Source organism: Podarcis melisellensis (genome assembly GCF_964234715.1).
Source record: "Podarcis melisellensis genome assembly, chromosome: 5".
Classification (NCBI taxonomy): Eukaryota; Metazoa; Chordata; class Lepidosauria; order Squamata; family Lacertidae; genus Podarcis; species Podarcis melisellensis.
In genome coordinates this window covers 80,107,783-80,122,179 of record NC_138537.1, presented here as the reverse complement: position 1 = coordinate 80,122,179, position 14,397 = coordinate 80,107,783, and the positions used below count along the sequence as shown (strand labels likewise).

The following is a 14,397-nucleotide window of genomic DNA, read 5'->3' as shown; positions in this document are numbered from 1 at the left end:
CCTGACAAAAGCAAAAGCAAAATTCAAACCTTTTGAAACATTTTCCCAATTGTTCCAACCCCAGATTTTGACTTTGGTCCTTATTTGAAAAAGTGGCCAATTGCTCAGCTTTTATTTTTGATTTCTATATACAAGTGCTTTTAGCTTCCTTGGGCAAAGGGAAGAAAATGCTTCAGTAAAAGGAAAGCCAGACAAAGGCATTAAAATAACTTTATTGAAAAACTTTAAAATATACAAAATTTAAAAGTTAGGGGGGATCTATATGGATGAGTACCCCTAGAAGGTGTTGGGAGAAGGGAAGATAATTGATTTGCTGCCAATTTTGGTAATCTTCAGGCAACATTTGTAGCTCGGTTCCTAATCATTGTTTTAGCACCAGTCATCTTTCTTCTCACTCTTCTGTTCTGAAACCAGGTCTGAACAAAAGAAAGGAGAGAACAAAATGCCCATTATTTCCAAAGGGATAGGTCATCATTTCACTTTCTAGTTCAGAAGACCGCCAAATATTTGTGCCTCGTGTGGTGTAATTTTTTCAATGTGGGAGAACCAGGGATTTGCGGGACATTGGCTAGAAATCAATGTTACTTAAGTGTGGTTCCAGCTGAATGCTGCACATTTGGTCTCTCAAGGCAAGGTGCTGAATGCTGCCATCCTAATAGGATTATCCTATGCACACTCCCTTGGGAGTTCGGTCAGGTGGATCAGGCTATAAAGGCAGCCTAGATGGTTTTACCCTCAAATTAGAGTTGAAACCAGGTCTGTTAAGAGTTTTTACTGTTCAAACCCAGAACCTTTGATATTTGAAAGTATGTGCCACCAATAATTTTACTGGGAAGAAAAAGGAAGCCTTCATCAGGAACCAGGATTTCTGAACAAGTATGGGCACAATTTCTTCCTACAGTTGAAAAGGAGGGGACACAACGCAGCCACCCCTTACAAAAAGCCTTTACATCCACGGCACAACAGCCCCCCCCCCCAAATAAAACCCGACAAAAACCCAGGAAAGAGGAAGTTGGCTCTTGAATAAGGCACCTTTCACGTTAAGCTCGGAGGCACCTGGAAGATCTAAGGCATTCGAATGACAACGAAAGAATTATTCTGAGCGATTTAAATTTATCCAGTATTTGCGGTTTAAGGAAGTATTATATCTTATTTAAATTACAGTAATAGTTTTTAAGTTGCCTTTGGCCATTTGTTTATTTATTTCATTAAATGTATACACCACTTGATTGTAAAACAAAAAAAACTGCAACGTGGTTTACTAACAGATAAAATAATAAAATTGAGGGATTGAGGGTGGGAAACAACCATACATATTAATATTGCCTTAAATTACAGACCCATTGAATGATATCTGTGTCCTCCTTTTCGACAGTGCTGTGGTGGTCACCATCTACTCTTCCTCCAATGAGTTCTGGAGGCACCTACTGGGCTATCACTCTAGAAACCCTTTCTCTCACCTAAGGGAATCTAACAGGAGCTGGTAGATGGTTTACTCCCAGGCATGTGCAGAGTGCTCACCCCTCAGCATTTGGCAACCGCCCAGGGAATGCTAGTGCTCAGGGCTTTCCTTATGGAGGAGGGAAAGAAACACCAGCCGAATTCCCAGGGGCAGGTTCAGAAAAGGAGGCAAAGATGAAAAAGTGGGCATTTGCCTGAGCTGATGTCCCAGCCCCATTGGGCAGACTTACTCCTGGAGGGGGGTCAGCAGGGCCGGCCCAAGACATTTGGTCCCCTGAGACGAGTCCCAAAACTGTCTCTCTCCCCCCCCCCCAGGGAAGAATGGAGATTGTTGGCGGATCAAGATCAAATGGCGAAGAAAGGCGGGAAGAGACCAGTGGCGCCTCCTCTTTGCCCCGAGGCTGCTGTGGAGGCAGATTTGGAGTGGGGAAGAAGTGGAAGTGAGGAAGATCCAGCTCCCAAGCAGAGGCGGATTTAGGGCAGCCCAGCCAGTCCCCCCCCCCCCCCCGCTGAGCCTGGAGGGGCCAGAGGGGAGCAGAAGGATGGAGGAATGAAAGGAGCAGCACGGAAGGCGAGAGGGGGCAGCCTTCCTCAGAGGCCAGACATGCTAATGCGCTTATCTCGCCTCCTGGGTGGGTCCCCCCTGCGGGGTGGGGTGGGGGGGGTCATTGTGTTAAGAGGGAGCGGAGAGGAGACCGAGGGGAGGGGGGGGAAAGAGGGGAGACCAGGGAGGAGGAGGAGGAGGAGGAGGAGGAGGAGGGCGGCCGGGGTGACGCCGCAGGGGAAGGCGTGGCCAAAGGGCGCGAAGGCAGGACAGGCGGGGGCGCGTGAGCGGGGCTGGTTTGGGCGGGAAAAGGCGCGCGGCGCCAACCTTGAATCTCTGAGTCGAAGCGAGAGGGAGTGGGGGATGGGCGGCCGTTGGGACCAGAAAGAGGAGCGGGAAGGACACCCCTCCCCCCCCCGTTGCCCCAGGAAAACGTTTCTTACAACGCTGATGCTGCGGGAAAGTAATAAGGGAAGACAATGTCGAGAGGGAAGCCCCTCAGAGTTACCTCGTAGCCGGTCCCCAGGCGCCACCACAGGGCGCGGTGGCGCCATCTTCCCTCAGGCATATATATATTTGGCTTTGGAGAGCAACTTAACACACTCATGGTAGAAAAATCAGTCAAACCTTATATCCCCATCTCAAACTTCTGTATTTTTTTAAAAAATGGAAGACTCATGGATGGAAACCAAACGTATTAACAAATCTACTTATAGCAGGATCTACAAATATACTTTTGCATACAAAGAAAATACAGCAACTTCCCACCACATTTATTGCCACCTACTCTAGCCTCAGATACAGAGACTTAAAAAGAAAAGGAAAGGGGCAGAAAGCCATTGGTGCATTAAAATGTGTCTCAGGAATATCCAGCCATTAGAAAACCTGACCTTTTATCTCTAGAACCACATGTACCTCACAATTGTCTTTTTTCTATGGAAAAATTAAGCCCATGTTTATATGCTTGAACACAGGAAAGTGAATGTTGCAGTAAATGGAAAGTTAAAAGACAACTCCAGACAAGCTATTAAAAGAACAAACTTTATTCAAAATATCGAAGTTATACATTAAAAGGCATTAAAAGAGGGAGTTTGTAAAATATGTACAGGATAGCAAGGAAGGAGTTGGGATGCTAATCTGGAACCTGATTTAAAGAGAAAAACTGAGAGTCCGAAACACTTCCAACAACATTCTGCATTTGTCCAGGATTTGTAGCTGAATAATTCCCCGTTGCAGACCAGGGAGTATAAGTGCTTGATGCCATGAAGATGTTCCCAGCTGATGGTGGAGGCTGCCTCACCATCTCCGCACCATAATATGGAACTGGGCAGTTGCTCGCCTGGGAAGTCTCAGAAAGCCCAGTTCCACAAAAGGCAGCTTGCTGGTAATAACCAGGGTTCAATTCCCGGGAGCTCTGCTCTTGCAGGGCACACTCTCCTGGCTGCGTGTTGTCGAGAGGTGGCTGCCACAACCCTGCTCCTCCATAGCTTTCAGCATAATGCAAGTTGTGTGGCTGATAAAATTGTTCCATATGAATATTTTGAAGGTTTCCTGGACTGCTTCTTGGGCTGCTGTCCAGGGTGCTTCTTGGGCAGGTTCTCTCACTGTGGCTATAAGGAGCTGCAGCATGGTTCCCGATCCTTATCCTGGAACCAATGCTCTTTGGTGTTCTGGCCCTTCTGTTTTGAAACCAGATCTGAACAGAAGAAAGGAGAGAACCAAATGCCCATTATTTCCAAACGGGTAGGTCATAATTTCACTTTCAGGTACAACAACCAAGCAAAGATTAGTGTATTAGTGGGAAAACCTACGTTAACTTGTTTTGTGTTGTGCGAAAGGCATATAGGCATTATGTTCAAAAGCCTTTATATCCACGATACACCGCCCCCCAAAAAAAGAACCAAGAAAGAGGAACTTAGCTCTTGAACAAGGCGCCTTTCGCGATAAGCTGAGAGGCACCCGGGTGAACTAAGGCCTTCGACTACGCAAGGATTATTCGGAGCGTTTCAAATTGTTCCAGTATGTGCGGTTTAGGGAAGTCTTGGGAGCCCCCACCATCCCGATTCTTACGTGCACACGATCTTCCTCGACCCCGATGCACCTCGCCAGCGCCTCCCTGGTCTCGTATCCGGGGTACTGGTTCTTTTCAAACTCCTTCTTTAAAAGCTCGATTTGGGCAGGGGTGAAAACGGTCCTTTTTCTCCTATCTCCTCTGGTTTTGGGGTGGCTTCCTCCTGGGAAAAGACCAAGAGGCAAATCTGAAGGAAGCTCTCGGCTTAAACAGAAGCGAGGCTTGCAGATGTTCCTCCCGACATGGAAAGCTCAGGGCTGCATCGCCTGCACTTGCCCGGGAGCAAGTCCCCCAGAATCGGGCGCTGCCTGAGGTTCAGTGGCAATTCTTTCAAGCGCCCCCGCTCACCACCCACCCGGCAGAGCGCAGAAGGGCAAAGCCTTCGCTTTTTACAGAAAGGCTTTTGTACCTGACATTGAAATCCACGCACTTTGTGGCCTTTAAATAAACTTCCGGTTGCTCGGAGCAAGGTTTGAATGAAAACAAACCATAGAATTTTAGGTAAAACGTTTACGCTCTTCTTTCTATGCCTGCCATCGTTTTCCGCAGCCGATCCTAACCACGTTTATTGGGAAATTTAATCCCGTTTATGTGAAAGGGATTTAACATTCAGAAAGTGCGTGTGTAAATGCTTCATGCAGTAAAATGCAGTAAATGCTTCATGCTTACAAGTAAAATATGTGCAAACCAATCTTGCGAACTGTTTCCATCCGAAGACATTTGAGCCCCTGTGTAATCACTCCCTGTCTACCACAAATGGGTCTTTCTTACACCCTGATCCTGACCCAGAAACAGAAACAACCTTCCTTTATAAAAATCATCGTTTATGAAACCCTGTATTTATATCAATCATTTGAGCAATTTTTTTAAGACAAGTGAACTAAAAATCTACTTAATCCTCTTTTCTTACCTCGGTTGGTAGTATTCATCTTGCAAAAGCGCTGCCTCGCTCTCTTCCAACAAAGCTGGTTTTCGCTTCCAAAATTGCCCTTGCTCCTCAAGGCCCGCTCCAGGTTTCTGGAGTTCGGCGCCTTTATAGCCCCTCCTGGCTGCCAATTGGCCGGCGCGTTTTCCTTGGAGAGAAGCGCTCCAATGGGGAGGCGGCTTTTGGGGAGGAGCGAGTTTCAAGTTCACTTTTCAAAGGCTGCTTGACCAATCTAGATGGGCTGGAGCGCACCCTTCTCTTAGCATCACCCCTTAGCAAAACTGGAAAATAGCCCCATAGGCTTGGAGATTAGGGCGCACAGTTGAAGAGAAGGGAATTGAGAAGACGGGTTGGGGAGCGAGAGAGCCAAAGAGAACTGTGGTTTATTTTTTTAAAATATTATAATGAGGCTTTCATTTTACAGACAGAGATGCGCCAAGATTTAGGCATGTTGAAAGCCTTTGTCCAAGAAGTCTAGATGCAGCAAGTACACTCTGAAACCCCCTGCCTTTGGAGATGAAGCAGGCGCCTTCACTGCACCCTTTGCGGCGCCTGCTATAAACTTTCTTTCCTTTTCCTTTACCTGCAAAAAGTTGCTATGCCTTTTAATCGGTGGTTTTATCTTAACTGTAATTGCATTTTGCATGTTTTTTACTTTGACTTTTATCTATCATGTTCCTGCTTTCGTAAGCCGCTTAGAGGTTTTCGTTAAGGTTAGGCGTTGCAAAAACTTGAAGGGAAGAATGTGAGTAACACCATTGCAAATAAAGGGAAGGCAAACTCCTCTTGCCAAGAAGTCAGTAGGTCTTTCAAGCCCAAGCGGTTGATGTTAGATTCAGCCCCGGACAGACGTCGCAACCAAATCCTGAATCTGCACAGTCTCAATCCACTATCGCTTGTAACTGCAAGGGGGTTGCATTCTGAGGGAAAGGGGGCTTTCCGTTTCCTAGGCTTGCTTCACACGTTGCTGGTGCTTCCTTTCTTTTTCACTTCAGCTATTTCTCTTTCTGTCTGTCTATCCCCACATCTTTCACGTGGCCATATTCCTCTGCCTTTCAGGGACTTGCGGCATCCAAATAGCCTGCCGCTCCACCCTGCACCCGAGGCAAGATAGTTGCCTCCGATCCTCAAAGGAACTGAAAACGTTCTGCAACCTTCCAGCTCATACAATGAATGTTCCCAGTCCCTGGCAGTTTGTTAATCAAGAATGTTTCCCCGTTGGTACATTCTTTGCTATTTTTGCATAACACAAGGGACCCTCCCTAGGTGTACCTATAAACCCTAATCCTAAGTATACTGACTCAGAATGGGCAAGGAAACTTTTTTTCGAGTAAGAACTACATTTTTTTGTGGTGAGCTATGGGAAATTCAATATATTTTTCAAAAAAATTTTTAAAGCATTTGCAGAGTGTTTTTTATGTGTAGATTCCACCCAGGGCAGCCCATAACGCTGCAGTCTTTCCTCATCCACACGATGACACACCACCTAGTACTTTCCTTTCGCTAAGATTTAGCAGTCTCTCCTGCGTAATATGCCCTCAGTTCTCCACCACTCAATTCTTTCCCTCATTCAGAGAGATGGATGTGGGGAAATAAATCCCGCACCTTCCACTCCCAGAGAGGCTTGCCTGGCATCACTTTGATGTTTTCGTATGTGTCAGGTGAAGACATTTAGATCTACTTGCAGCTAGTTGTCCTTATTATAGGTTTTATCCTCCAACCTTAGCTTTTTGATCTCAGTTGGGTGTTGTTTTAATCTTGCCTTTTATCTATTGTATTACATTTATCTCTCTCTCCAGAATTGCTCTAGCATCTAGATTCTGGCGTTTTCCCTCTGTTAAACAGAGAGCAGCTTGGAATCAGGGACAGATCTCCTACGAAACCAATGAATCTTAAGATTCTGGGCACCTACTCTCATGCGTAAACATTTTTACTCACAGCAGTGTCTTTGACACGTGAGACAACCCAGAACAGAAATTCTAATCAAAATCTGATTTTTTAAATGTGGTGATCTGTTGAAGAAGACAACAGTGGTTACCCAGAACTCATTGCTAGTTCTGAAGGGGCCCCCAGAACAGCTCAAGTTCAGGACCCCCAAAATGTAGGTCTGTCACTGCTTGGGACTGATGTTGGGATAACTGTAACAGATGTTGGGAGAACTAATGTGCATTGCCATTCAAATGGTGTGTGTGTGCCGTTCCATGTGACAAATTATGTGGGGTGTATGGAGAAAATGAAGGATAAAGTGCGAGACTGGTTACACTACGCTCAGATTAAAGAAATTTTTAAAAGTGACAAAAAGTTAGGGTTCCAGGTGGAGAAATCGAAGTTGGAAACAGAATTGTTAGAACCTAAGACTAAGGTACTTTCAAGAATGTATAACTTGCTGTTGAAATGGAATACACAAGACGAAATGGTTAAGTCGGCTATGATAAAATGGGCACAGGATATTGGGCATAACATTATGTTTGAAGACTGGGAAAGGTTGTGGACCACTGGGCTGAACTTTACTGCATGTAATGCTTTGAAGGAAAATGTAATGAAAATGATATACAGATGGTACATGACCCCAGTTAAACTTGCCAAAATATACCATTTGTCTGATAATAAATGTTGGAAATGTAAAGAAAATGAAGGAACATTCTTTCACCTCTGGTGGACTTGCCCTAAAGTGAAGGTCTTCTGGGAAATGATATATAATGAGTTGAAAAAGGTATTTAAGTATACCTTCACTAAGAAACCAGAGGCCTTTCTTCTGGGTATTGTCGGCCAGAAGGTGTTAAAGAAGGATAGAACATTCTTCATGTATGCAACAACAGCAGCAAGGATACTTCTCGCTAAGAACTGGAAAACTCAAGATCTACCCACACTGGAAGAATGGCAGATGCAACTGATGGACTATATGCAATTGGCGGAGATGACTGGCAGAATTCGAGACCTGGGAGAAGAAAGGATCGAAGAAGATTGGAAGAAATTCAAGATTTATCTACAGAAATATTGTGATTTAGTGGAATATTAAGAAGGATGCTTGGTTATAAATAATTGGCCATCACTAAATTGGATTAGAATTTGATGATAAGAGAGATTAAGAGAAACAAAATTTGTAGGAGAACTATTATATTGTATTCAAATAAGTGGTTATAAAATTGCAAATAAGATGATAATTTGCTTGATAAAAATTCATTAATGATGTAAGTGGGAGCGGGAGACGTGAGGAAGTCTAAAGATGTTATGAAATCTTGTAAAAACAAAGCAATGCTGTTTATTATTTCTGTATTTCTTTTATTAAAAATTCCAATAAATATTTATAAAAAAACAAAAAAAAACAAATGGTGTGTGTGTGCCGTTCCATGTGACAAATTATGTGGGGTGGGGCTTTCCTGGGACCCCCCTATTTTATTCATGGTGGCACCCCAGATAATGCGTGTCCCCCCCTTGCTTGGCATCACTTTAATATTTTTGTATGTGTCAGGTGGAGACATTTAGATTTAGTTTCAGCTTTGGATCTTGTTCTTCTTGCAGGTTTTATCATCCAGTCTTAGCTTTTTGATCTCAATTGGGAGTTTTAATCTTGCCTTTTATCTATTTTATTACATTTACCTTTCTCTCTAGAGCTGTTCTGACATCTAGATTCTGGCATTTTGCTTATGTTATACACAGAGTAGCTTGGAATCAGGGGCAGATCTCCTACGAAACCAATGAATCTTAAGATTCTGGGCGCCAAATCCCAGAGGGGCCCCAGACTTGAATTTAGAAACATTTATATTCACACCAGAGACTTTGACACATGTGACAACCCACAGCAGAAATTCTAATCAAAATCTGATTTTTTTAAATGTGGTGATCTGTCAGGGAACAACCCCATTGAAGAAGACAACAGTGGTTACCCAGAACTCATTGCTAATTGTGATGGGGCCCCCAGAACAGCTCAAGTTCAGGGCCCCCAAAATGTAGGTCTGTCACTGCTTGGGACTGATGTTGGGAGATCTGTAATAGTCATCTGCTGTTGGGTTTGAAAACAGCAAACGAGGGGAGGGGAGTAGAGATTCAGAACTATTTGTGGCGCTGGGGAAGAGTTGTAAATACCATGCTCTTTTACCCATCCAAGTTGCTCAATCAGAACTAATATTTGCCCAATAAAGGGATTGGAAGTCACAGGCTCCATGCAGCAAGAGATTTGCTTCCCTCACTTTAACTAGAACGTAGGATCCAGCAATAAAGAGCTTAGTACAAAAGCCATACGCTTAGAATACAAGAATTATGAGCCCAGGAACTTGTTTTGAGAATCAGAATTAATGGGAGCTCACAGGCTTTCCACACATAAACCCGTTCCTGGTTAACTCAAGTATTCTTCATCTCAGCAGTATACTGTAATGTAGAGGGGGAGGGGGATTATTTTGCGGTTACTGTATTTATAAACACGGGGAGGTGAGGTCAGCAATCCTTTGTGATCTACTGCAAAACACCCAGCGTTTTTCCCACCTTCTTCCCACCACTGCCATGCAAAGGAAGCAGCAATTTAGAAAGCAATTAGGACCGGAGGGGGGGGAGCGGGACAGGGATTAGTTGCGCCCCCCATCCCACCCTATGCATACAAGCATGTGATGCGTTATCACAGATCTCCAGTTCAGATAATTCAGAAAAGGGCCGGCAGAGTGATCAAGTGAATGGAAGAATGAGGAAAGGCTGGAGCATTGGGGACTTTTTGGTTTAGAGAAAAATTGAATAAGAGGTGGCAAGACAGAAATTTATAAAATTTTGCATCGCATGGAGAAATTGGATAGAGAAAAATTTCTCTCCCACTAAACTACACTTTTAAAAGCTACAATTCTAAAAGCATTGAACTTTTCCCCTTGCAGTTTGCCTTTGCTGTTTTATTACATTTTTAATCGATGCTTATTGTTTTGATATATTGATGTAAACCACTTTGTGAGGTTCCTTTCAAAAGCAGTACATAAGTAAATGAAATGGTAGGGATTAAGAGGGACGTATTTCTGACTCAATGGATCTGTCTTGATTTATAATAATTAAAAATCATGATCAACCCAAAATAAAAGAGAACAAAGTGAACTTCCAAGCAGAGGCGGATTTAGGGCAGCCCAGCCGGTCCCCCCCCCCTGAGCCTGGAGGGGCCAGAGGGGAGCAGAAGGATGGAGGAATGAAAGGAGCAGCATGGAAGGCGAGAGGGGGCAGCCTTCCTCAGAGGCCGGACATGCTAATGCGCTTATCTCGCCTCCTGGGTGGCTCCCCCCTGCGGGGTGGGGTGGGGTGGGGGGGGTCATTGTGTTGAGAGGGAGCGGAGAGGGGAGGGGGGAAGCGGGGAGACCAGGGAGAAGGAGGAGGGCGGCCGGTGTGACGCCGAAGGGGAAGGCGTGGCCAATGGGCGCCAAGGCAGGACAGGCGGGGGCGCATGCGCGGTTTGGGCGGTTTGGGCGGGAAACGGCGCGCGGCGCCAACCTTGAATCTCTGAGTCGAAGCGAGAGGGAGTGGGGGATGGGCGGTCGTTGGGACCAGAAAGAGGAGCGGGAAGGACACCCCTCCCCCCCCCGTTGCCCCAGCAAGACGTTCGTTATAGCGCTGATGCTGCGGGAAAGTAATAAGGGAAGACAATGTCGAGAGGGAAGCCCTTCAGAGTTACCTCGTAGCCGGTCCCCAGGCGCCACCATAGGACACGGCAGCGCGATCTTCCCTCAGGCATATATATATTTGGCGGAGTATCCGCGTGTCGGCCTGAACACACAAAAACACCACAATCTCTGCACACACATACACACACACACACACACACAAAGTGTGTACTGCCTATCTAGGCTCCGAAGGGCGGCGTATAAATTCCGTAAATAAAAATCATGAGAACATAGCAACCTAGAACATTGAATTGGCTTTATTTGTAGGAGGACGAGGAAAGGAAAACCAGCAAACAAAGTTGCGGTATCAAATACATAGCTGGGGTTTACTACTACGCAATTCGTTTATACATTAGGTCCCTTTCTCCTCCAAGCTTCAAAGATCACAATGTTTCACCGCGTAAATTGTAACTTGGCAACTTTCCAAGCACAATGTACCACAAAGTAACTTCCTAATATGAACAGCAGCAATGTGATGTGAGAGTAGCCCTGTGGTTGTTTTAATGAACAGTTAAACTGCATGGCTACTGAAACACACGCATGGGGATGTCAAGTTTCTGCTTGGAAATACGTGTTGAATAAGGGAAGACAATGTAGGGAGGGAAGCCGCTCAGAGTTATCTCGTAGCCGGTCCCCATAGGGCGCCACCATCTTCCCTCAGGCATATACAGTGGTACCTCTAGTTCACAGGCAACCCCCCTATAAAGCTTCATTGAAGGCACTAGAGCACAAACCTTTGGGGGGGGGAATAAGGGCAAGAAAATGAAATAAAGTGTTCAAAATATCCCCCCACAAAGTTTTTAATAGATATAAATGCCCGTGTTGCAGGCTAAGGCACATACAAGTTAAACTTATATGTCTTTAAAGCTTTGGAGAGCAACTTAACAAACTCATGGTAGGAAAATCAATTAAACCTTATATCCCCATCTCAAACTTCTGGTGTTGTTGTTGTTTTTTTAAATGGAAGACTCATGAATGGAAACCAAACTTATTCACACAGAAAAGTGTTACTAAATCTACTTATACCAGGATCTACAAATATACTTTTGCATACAAGGGAAATGCAGCAACTTCCCACCACATTTATTGCCACCTACTCTAGCCTCAGATACAGAGACTTAAAAAGAAAAGGAAAGGGACAGAAAGCCATTGGTGCATTAAAATGTGTCTCAGGAATATCCAGCCATTAGAAAACCTGACCTTTTATCTCTAGAACCACATGTACCGCACAACTGACTTTTTTCTACGGACAAATTAAGCCCATGTTTATAAGCTTGCACAAAGGAAAGTGAATGTTTCAGTAAATGGAAAGTTAAGAGGACTCCAGAAAAGCTATTAAAAGAACAAACTTTATTCAAAACATCGAAGTCATACATTAAAAGGCATTAACAGAGGGAGCGTGTAAAATAGGTACAGGATAGCAAGGAAGGAGTTGCGGAGTTGGGATGCTAATCTGGAACCTGATTTAAAGAGAAAAACTGAGAGTCCGAAGCACTTCCATCAACATTCTGCATTTGTCCAGGATTTGTAGCTGAATAATTCCCCTGGGAAGTCTCAGAAAGCCCAGTTCCACAAAAGGCAGCTTGCTGGTAATAACCAGGGTTCAATTCCGGGGAGCTCTGCTGCTGCGGGACACTCTCCCCCCATTGCGTGTTGTCGAGAGGTGGCTGCCACAACCCTGCTCCTCCATAGCTTTCAGCATAATGCAAGTTGTGTGGCTGATAAAATTGTTCCATATGAATATTTTGAAGGTTTCCTGGACTGCTTCTTGGGCTGCTGTCCAGGGTGCTTCTTGGGCAGGTTCTCTCACTGTGGCTATAAGGAGCTGCAGCATGGTTCCCGATCCTTATCCTGGAACCAATGCTCTTTGGTGTTCTGGCCCTTCTGTTTTGAAACCAGATCTGAACAGAAGAAAGGAGAGAACCAAATGCCCATTATTTCCAAACGGGTAGGTCATAATTTCACTTTCAGGTACAACAACCAAGCAAAGATTAGTGTATTAGTGGGAAAACCTACGTTAACTTGTTTTGTGTTGTGCGAAAGGCATATAGGCATTATGTTCAAAAGCCTTTATATCCACGATACACCGCCCCCCAAAAAAAGAACCAAGAAAGAGGAACTTAGCTCTTGAACAAGGCGCCTTTCGCGATAAGCTGAGAGGCACCCGGGTGAACTAAGGCCTTCGACTACGCAAGGATTATTCGGAGCGTTTCAAATTGTTCCAGTATGTGCGGTTTAGGGAAGTCTTGGGAGCCCCCACCATCCCGATTCTTACGTGCACACGATCTTCCTCGACCCCGATGCACCTCGCCAGCGCCTCCCTGGTCTCGTATCCGGGGTACTGGTTCTTTTCAAACTCCTTCTTTAAAAGCTCGATTTGGGCAGGGGTGAAAACGGTCCTTTTTCTCCTATCTCCTCTGGTTTTGGGGTGGCTTCCTCCTGGGAAAAGACCAAGAGGCAAATCTGAAGGAAGCTCTCGGCTTAAACAGAAGCGAGGCTTGCAGATGTTCCTCCCGACATGGAAAGCTCAGGGCTGCATCGCCTGCACTTGCCCGGGAGCAAGTCCCCCAGAATCGGGCGCTGCCTGAGGTTCAGTGGCAATTCTTTCAAGCGCCCCGCTCACCACCCACCCGGCAGAGCGCAGAAGGGCAAAGCCTTCGCTTTTTACAGAAAGGCTTTTGTACCTGACATTGAAATCCACGCACTTTGTGGCCTTTAAATAAACTTCCGGTTGCTCGGAGCAAGGTTTGAATGAAAACAAACCATAGAATTTTAGGTAATACGTTTACGCTCTTATTTCTATGCCTGCCATCGTTTTCCGCAGCCGATCCTAACCACGTTTATTGGGAAACTTAATCCCGTTTATGTGAAAGGGATTTAACAATTAGAAAATGTGTGTGTAAATGCTTCATGCAGTAAAATGCACTAAATGCTTCATGCTTACAAGTAAAATATGTGCAAACCAATCTTGCGAAATGTCTCCAACCGAAGACATTTGAGCCCCTGTGTAATCACTCCCTGGCTACCACAAATGGGTCTTTGAAAGCCTTCCCAACACCCCGATCCTGACCCAGAAACACCCTTCATTTATAAAAAACCGTCGTTTATGAAACCCTGAATTTATATCAATCATTTGAGCAATTTTTAAAAGACAAGTGAACTAAAAATCTTCTTAACAATCCTCTATTCCTACCTTGTCCTGTAGTTTTCATCTTGCAAAAGCGCTGCCTCGCTCTCTTCCAACAAAGCTGCTTTTCGCTTCCAAAATTGCCCTTGCTCCTCAAGGCCCGCTCCAGGTTTCTGGAGTTCGGCGCCTTTATAGCCCCTCCTGGCTGCCAATTGGCCGGCGCGTTTTCCTTGGAGAGAAGCGCTCCAATGGGGAGGCGGCTTTTGGGGAGGAGCGAGTTTCAAGTTCACTTTTCAAAGGCTGCTTGACCAATCTAGATGGGCTGGAGCGCACCCTTCTCTTAGCATCACCCCTTAGCAAAACTTGAACATAGCCCCATAGGCTTGGAGAATTACTGCTCACAATTGAAGGGACTTGAGAGGATGGGTTGGGGAGCGAGAGAGCCAGACAGAACTGTGGTTTATTTTTAAAAAATATTATTATGAGGCTTTCATTTTACAGACAGAGATGCGCCAAGACTTAGGCATGTTGAAAGGCTTTGCCCAAGAAGCCTACATGCAGCAAGTACACTCTGAAACCCCCTGCCTTTTGAGATGAAGCAGGCGCCTTCACTGAACCCTTTGCGGCGCCTGCTATAAACTT

At 45.1% G+C, this 14,397-nt stretch overlaps 1 protein-coding gene across 1 annotated transcript; it reads right to left on the bottom strand.

Moving 5' to 3' along the window:
- Nucleotides 1-12,076: 12,076 nt before the first annotated feature.
- On the bottom strand, nucleotides 12,077-14,077 carry LOC309370652 (uncharacterized protein; the record flags this gene model as incomplete). Its single annotated transcript, XM_081912560.1, has 3 exons — nucleotides 13,822-14,077; nucleotides 12,904-13,067; nucleotides 12,077-12,529 (listed from the first exon to the last, which is right to left on the bottom strand). Exons 1-3 carry the CDS (start codon nucleotides 13,838-13,840, stop codon nucleotides 12,077-12,079), a joined length of 636 nt encoding a protein of 211 aa, XP_081768686.1. The 5' UTR covers nucleotides 13,841-14,077.
- Between the last annotated feature and the right edge of the window lie 320 nt (nucleotides 14,078-14,397).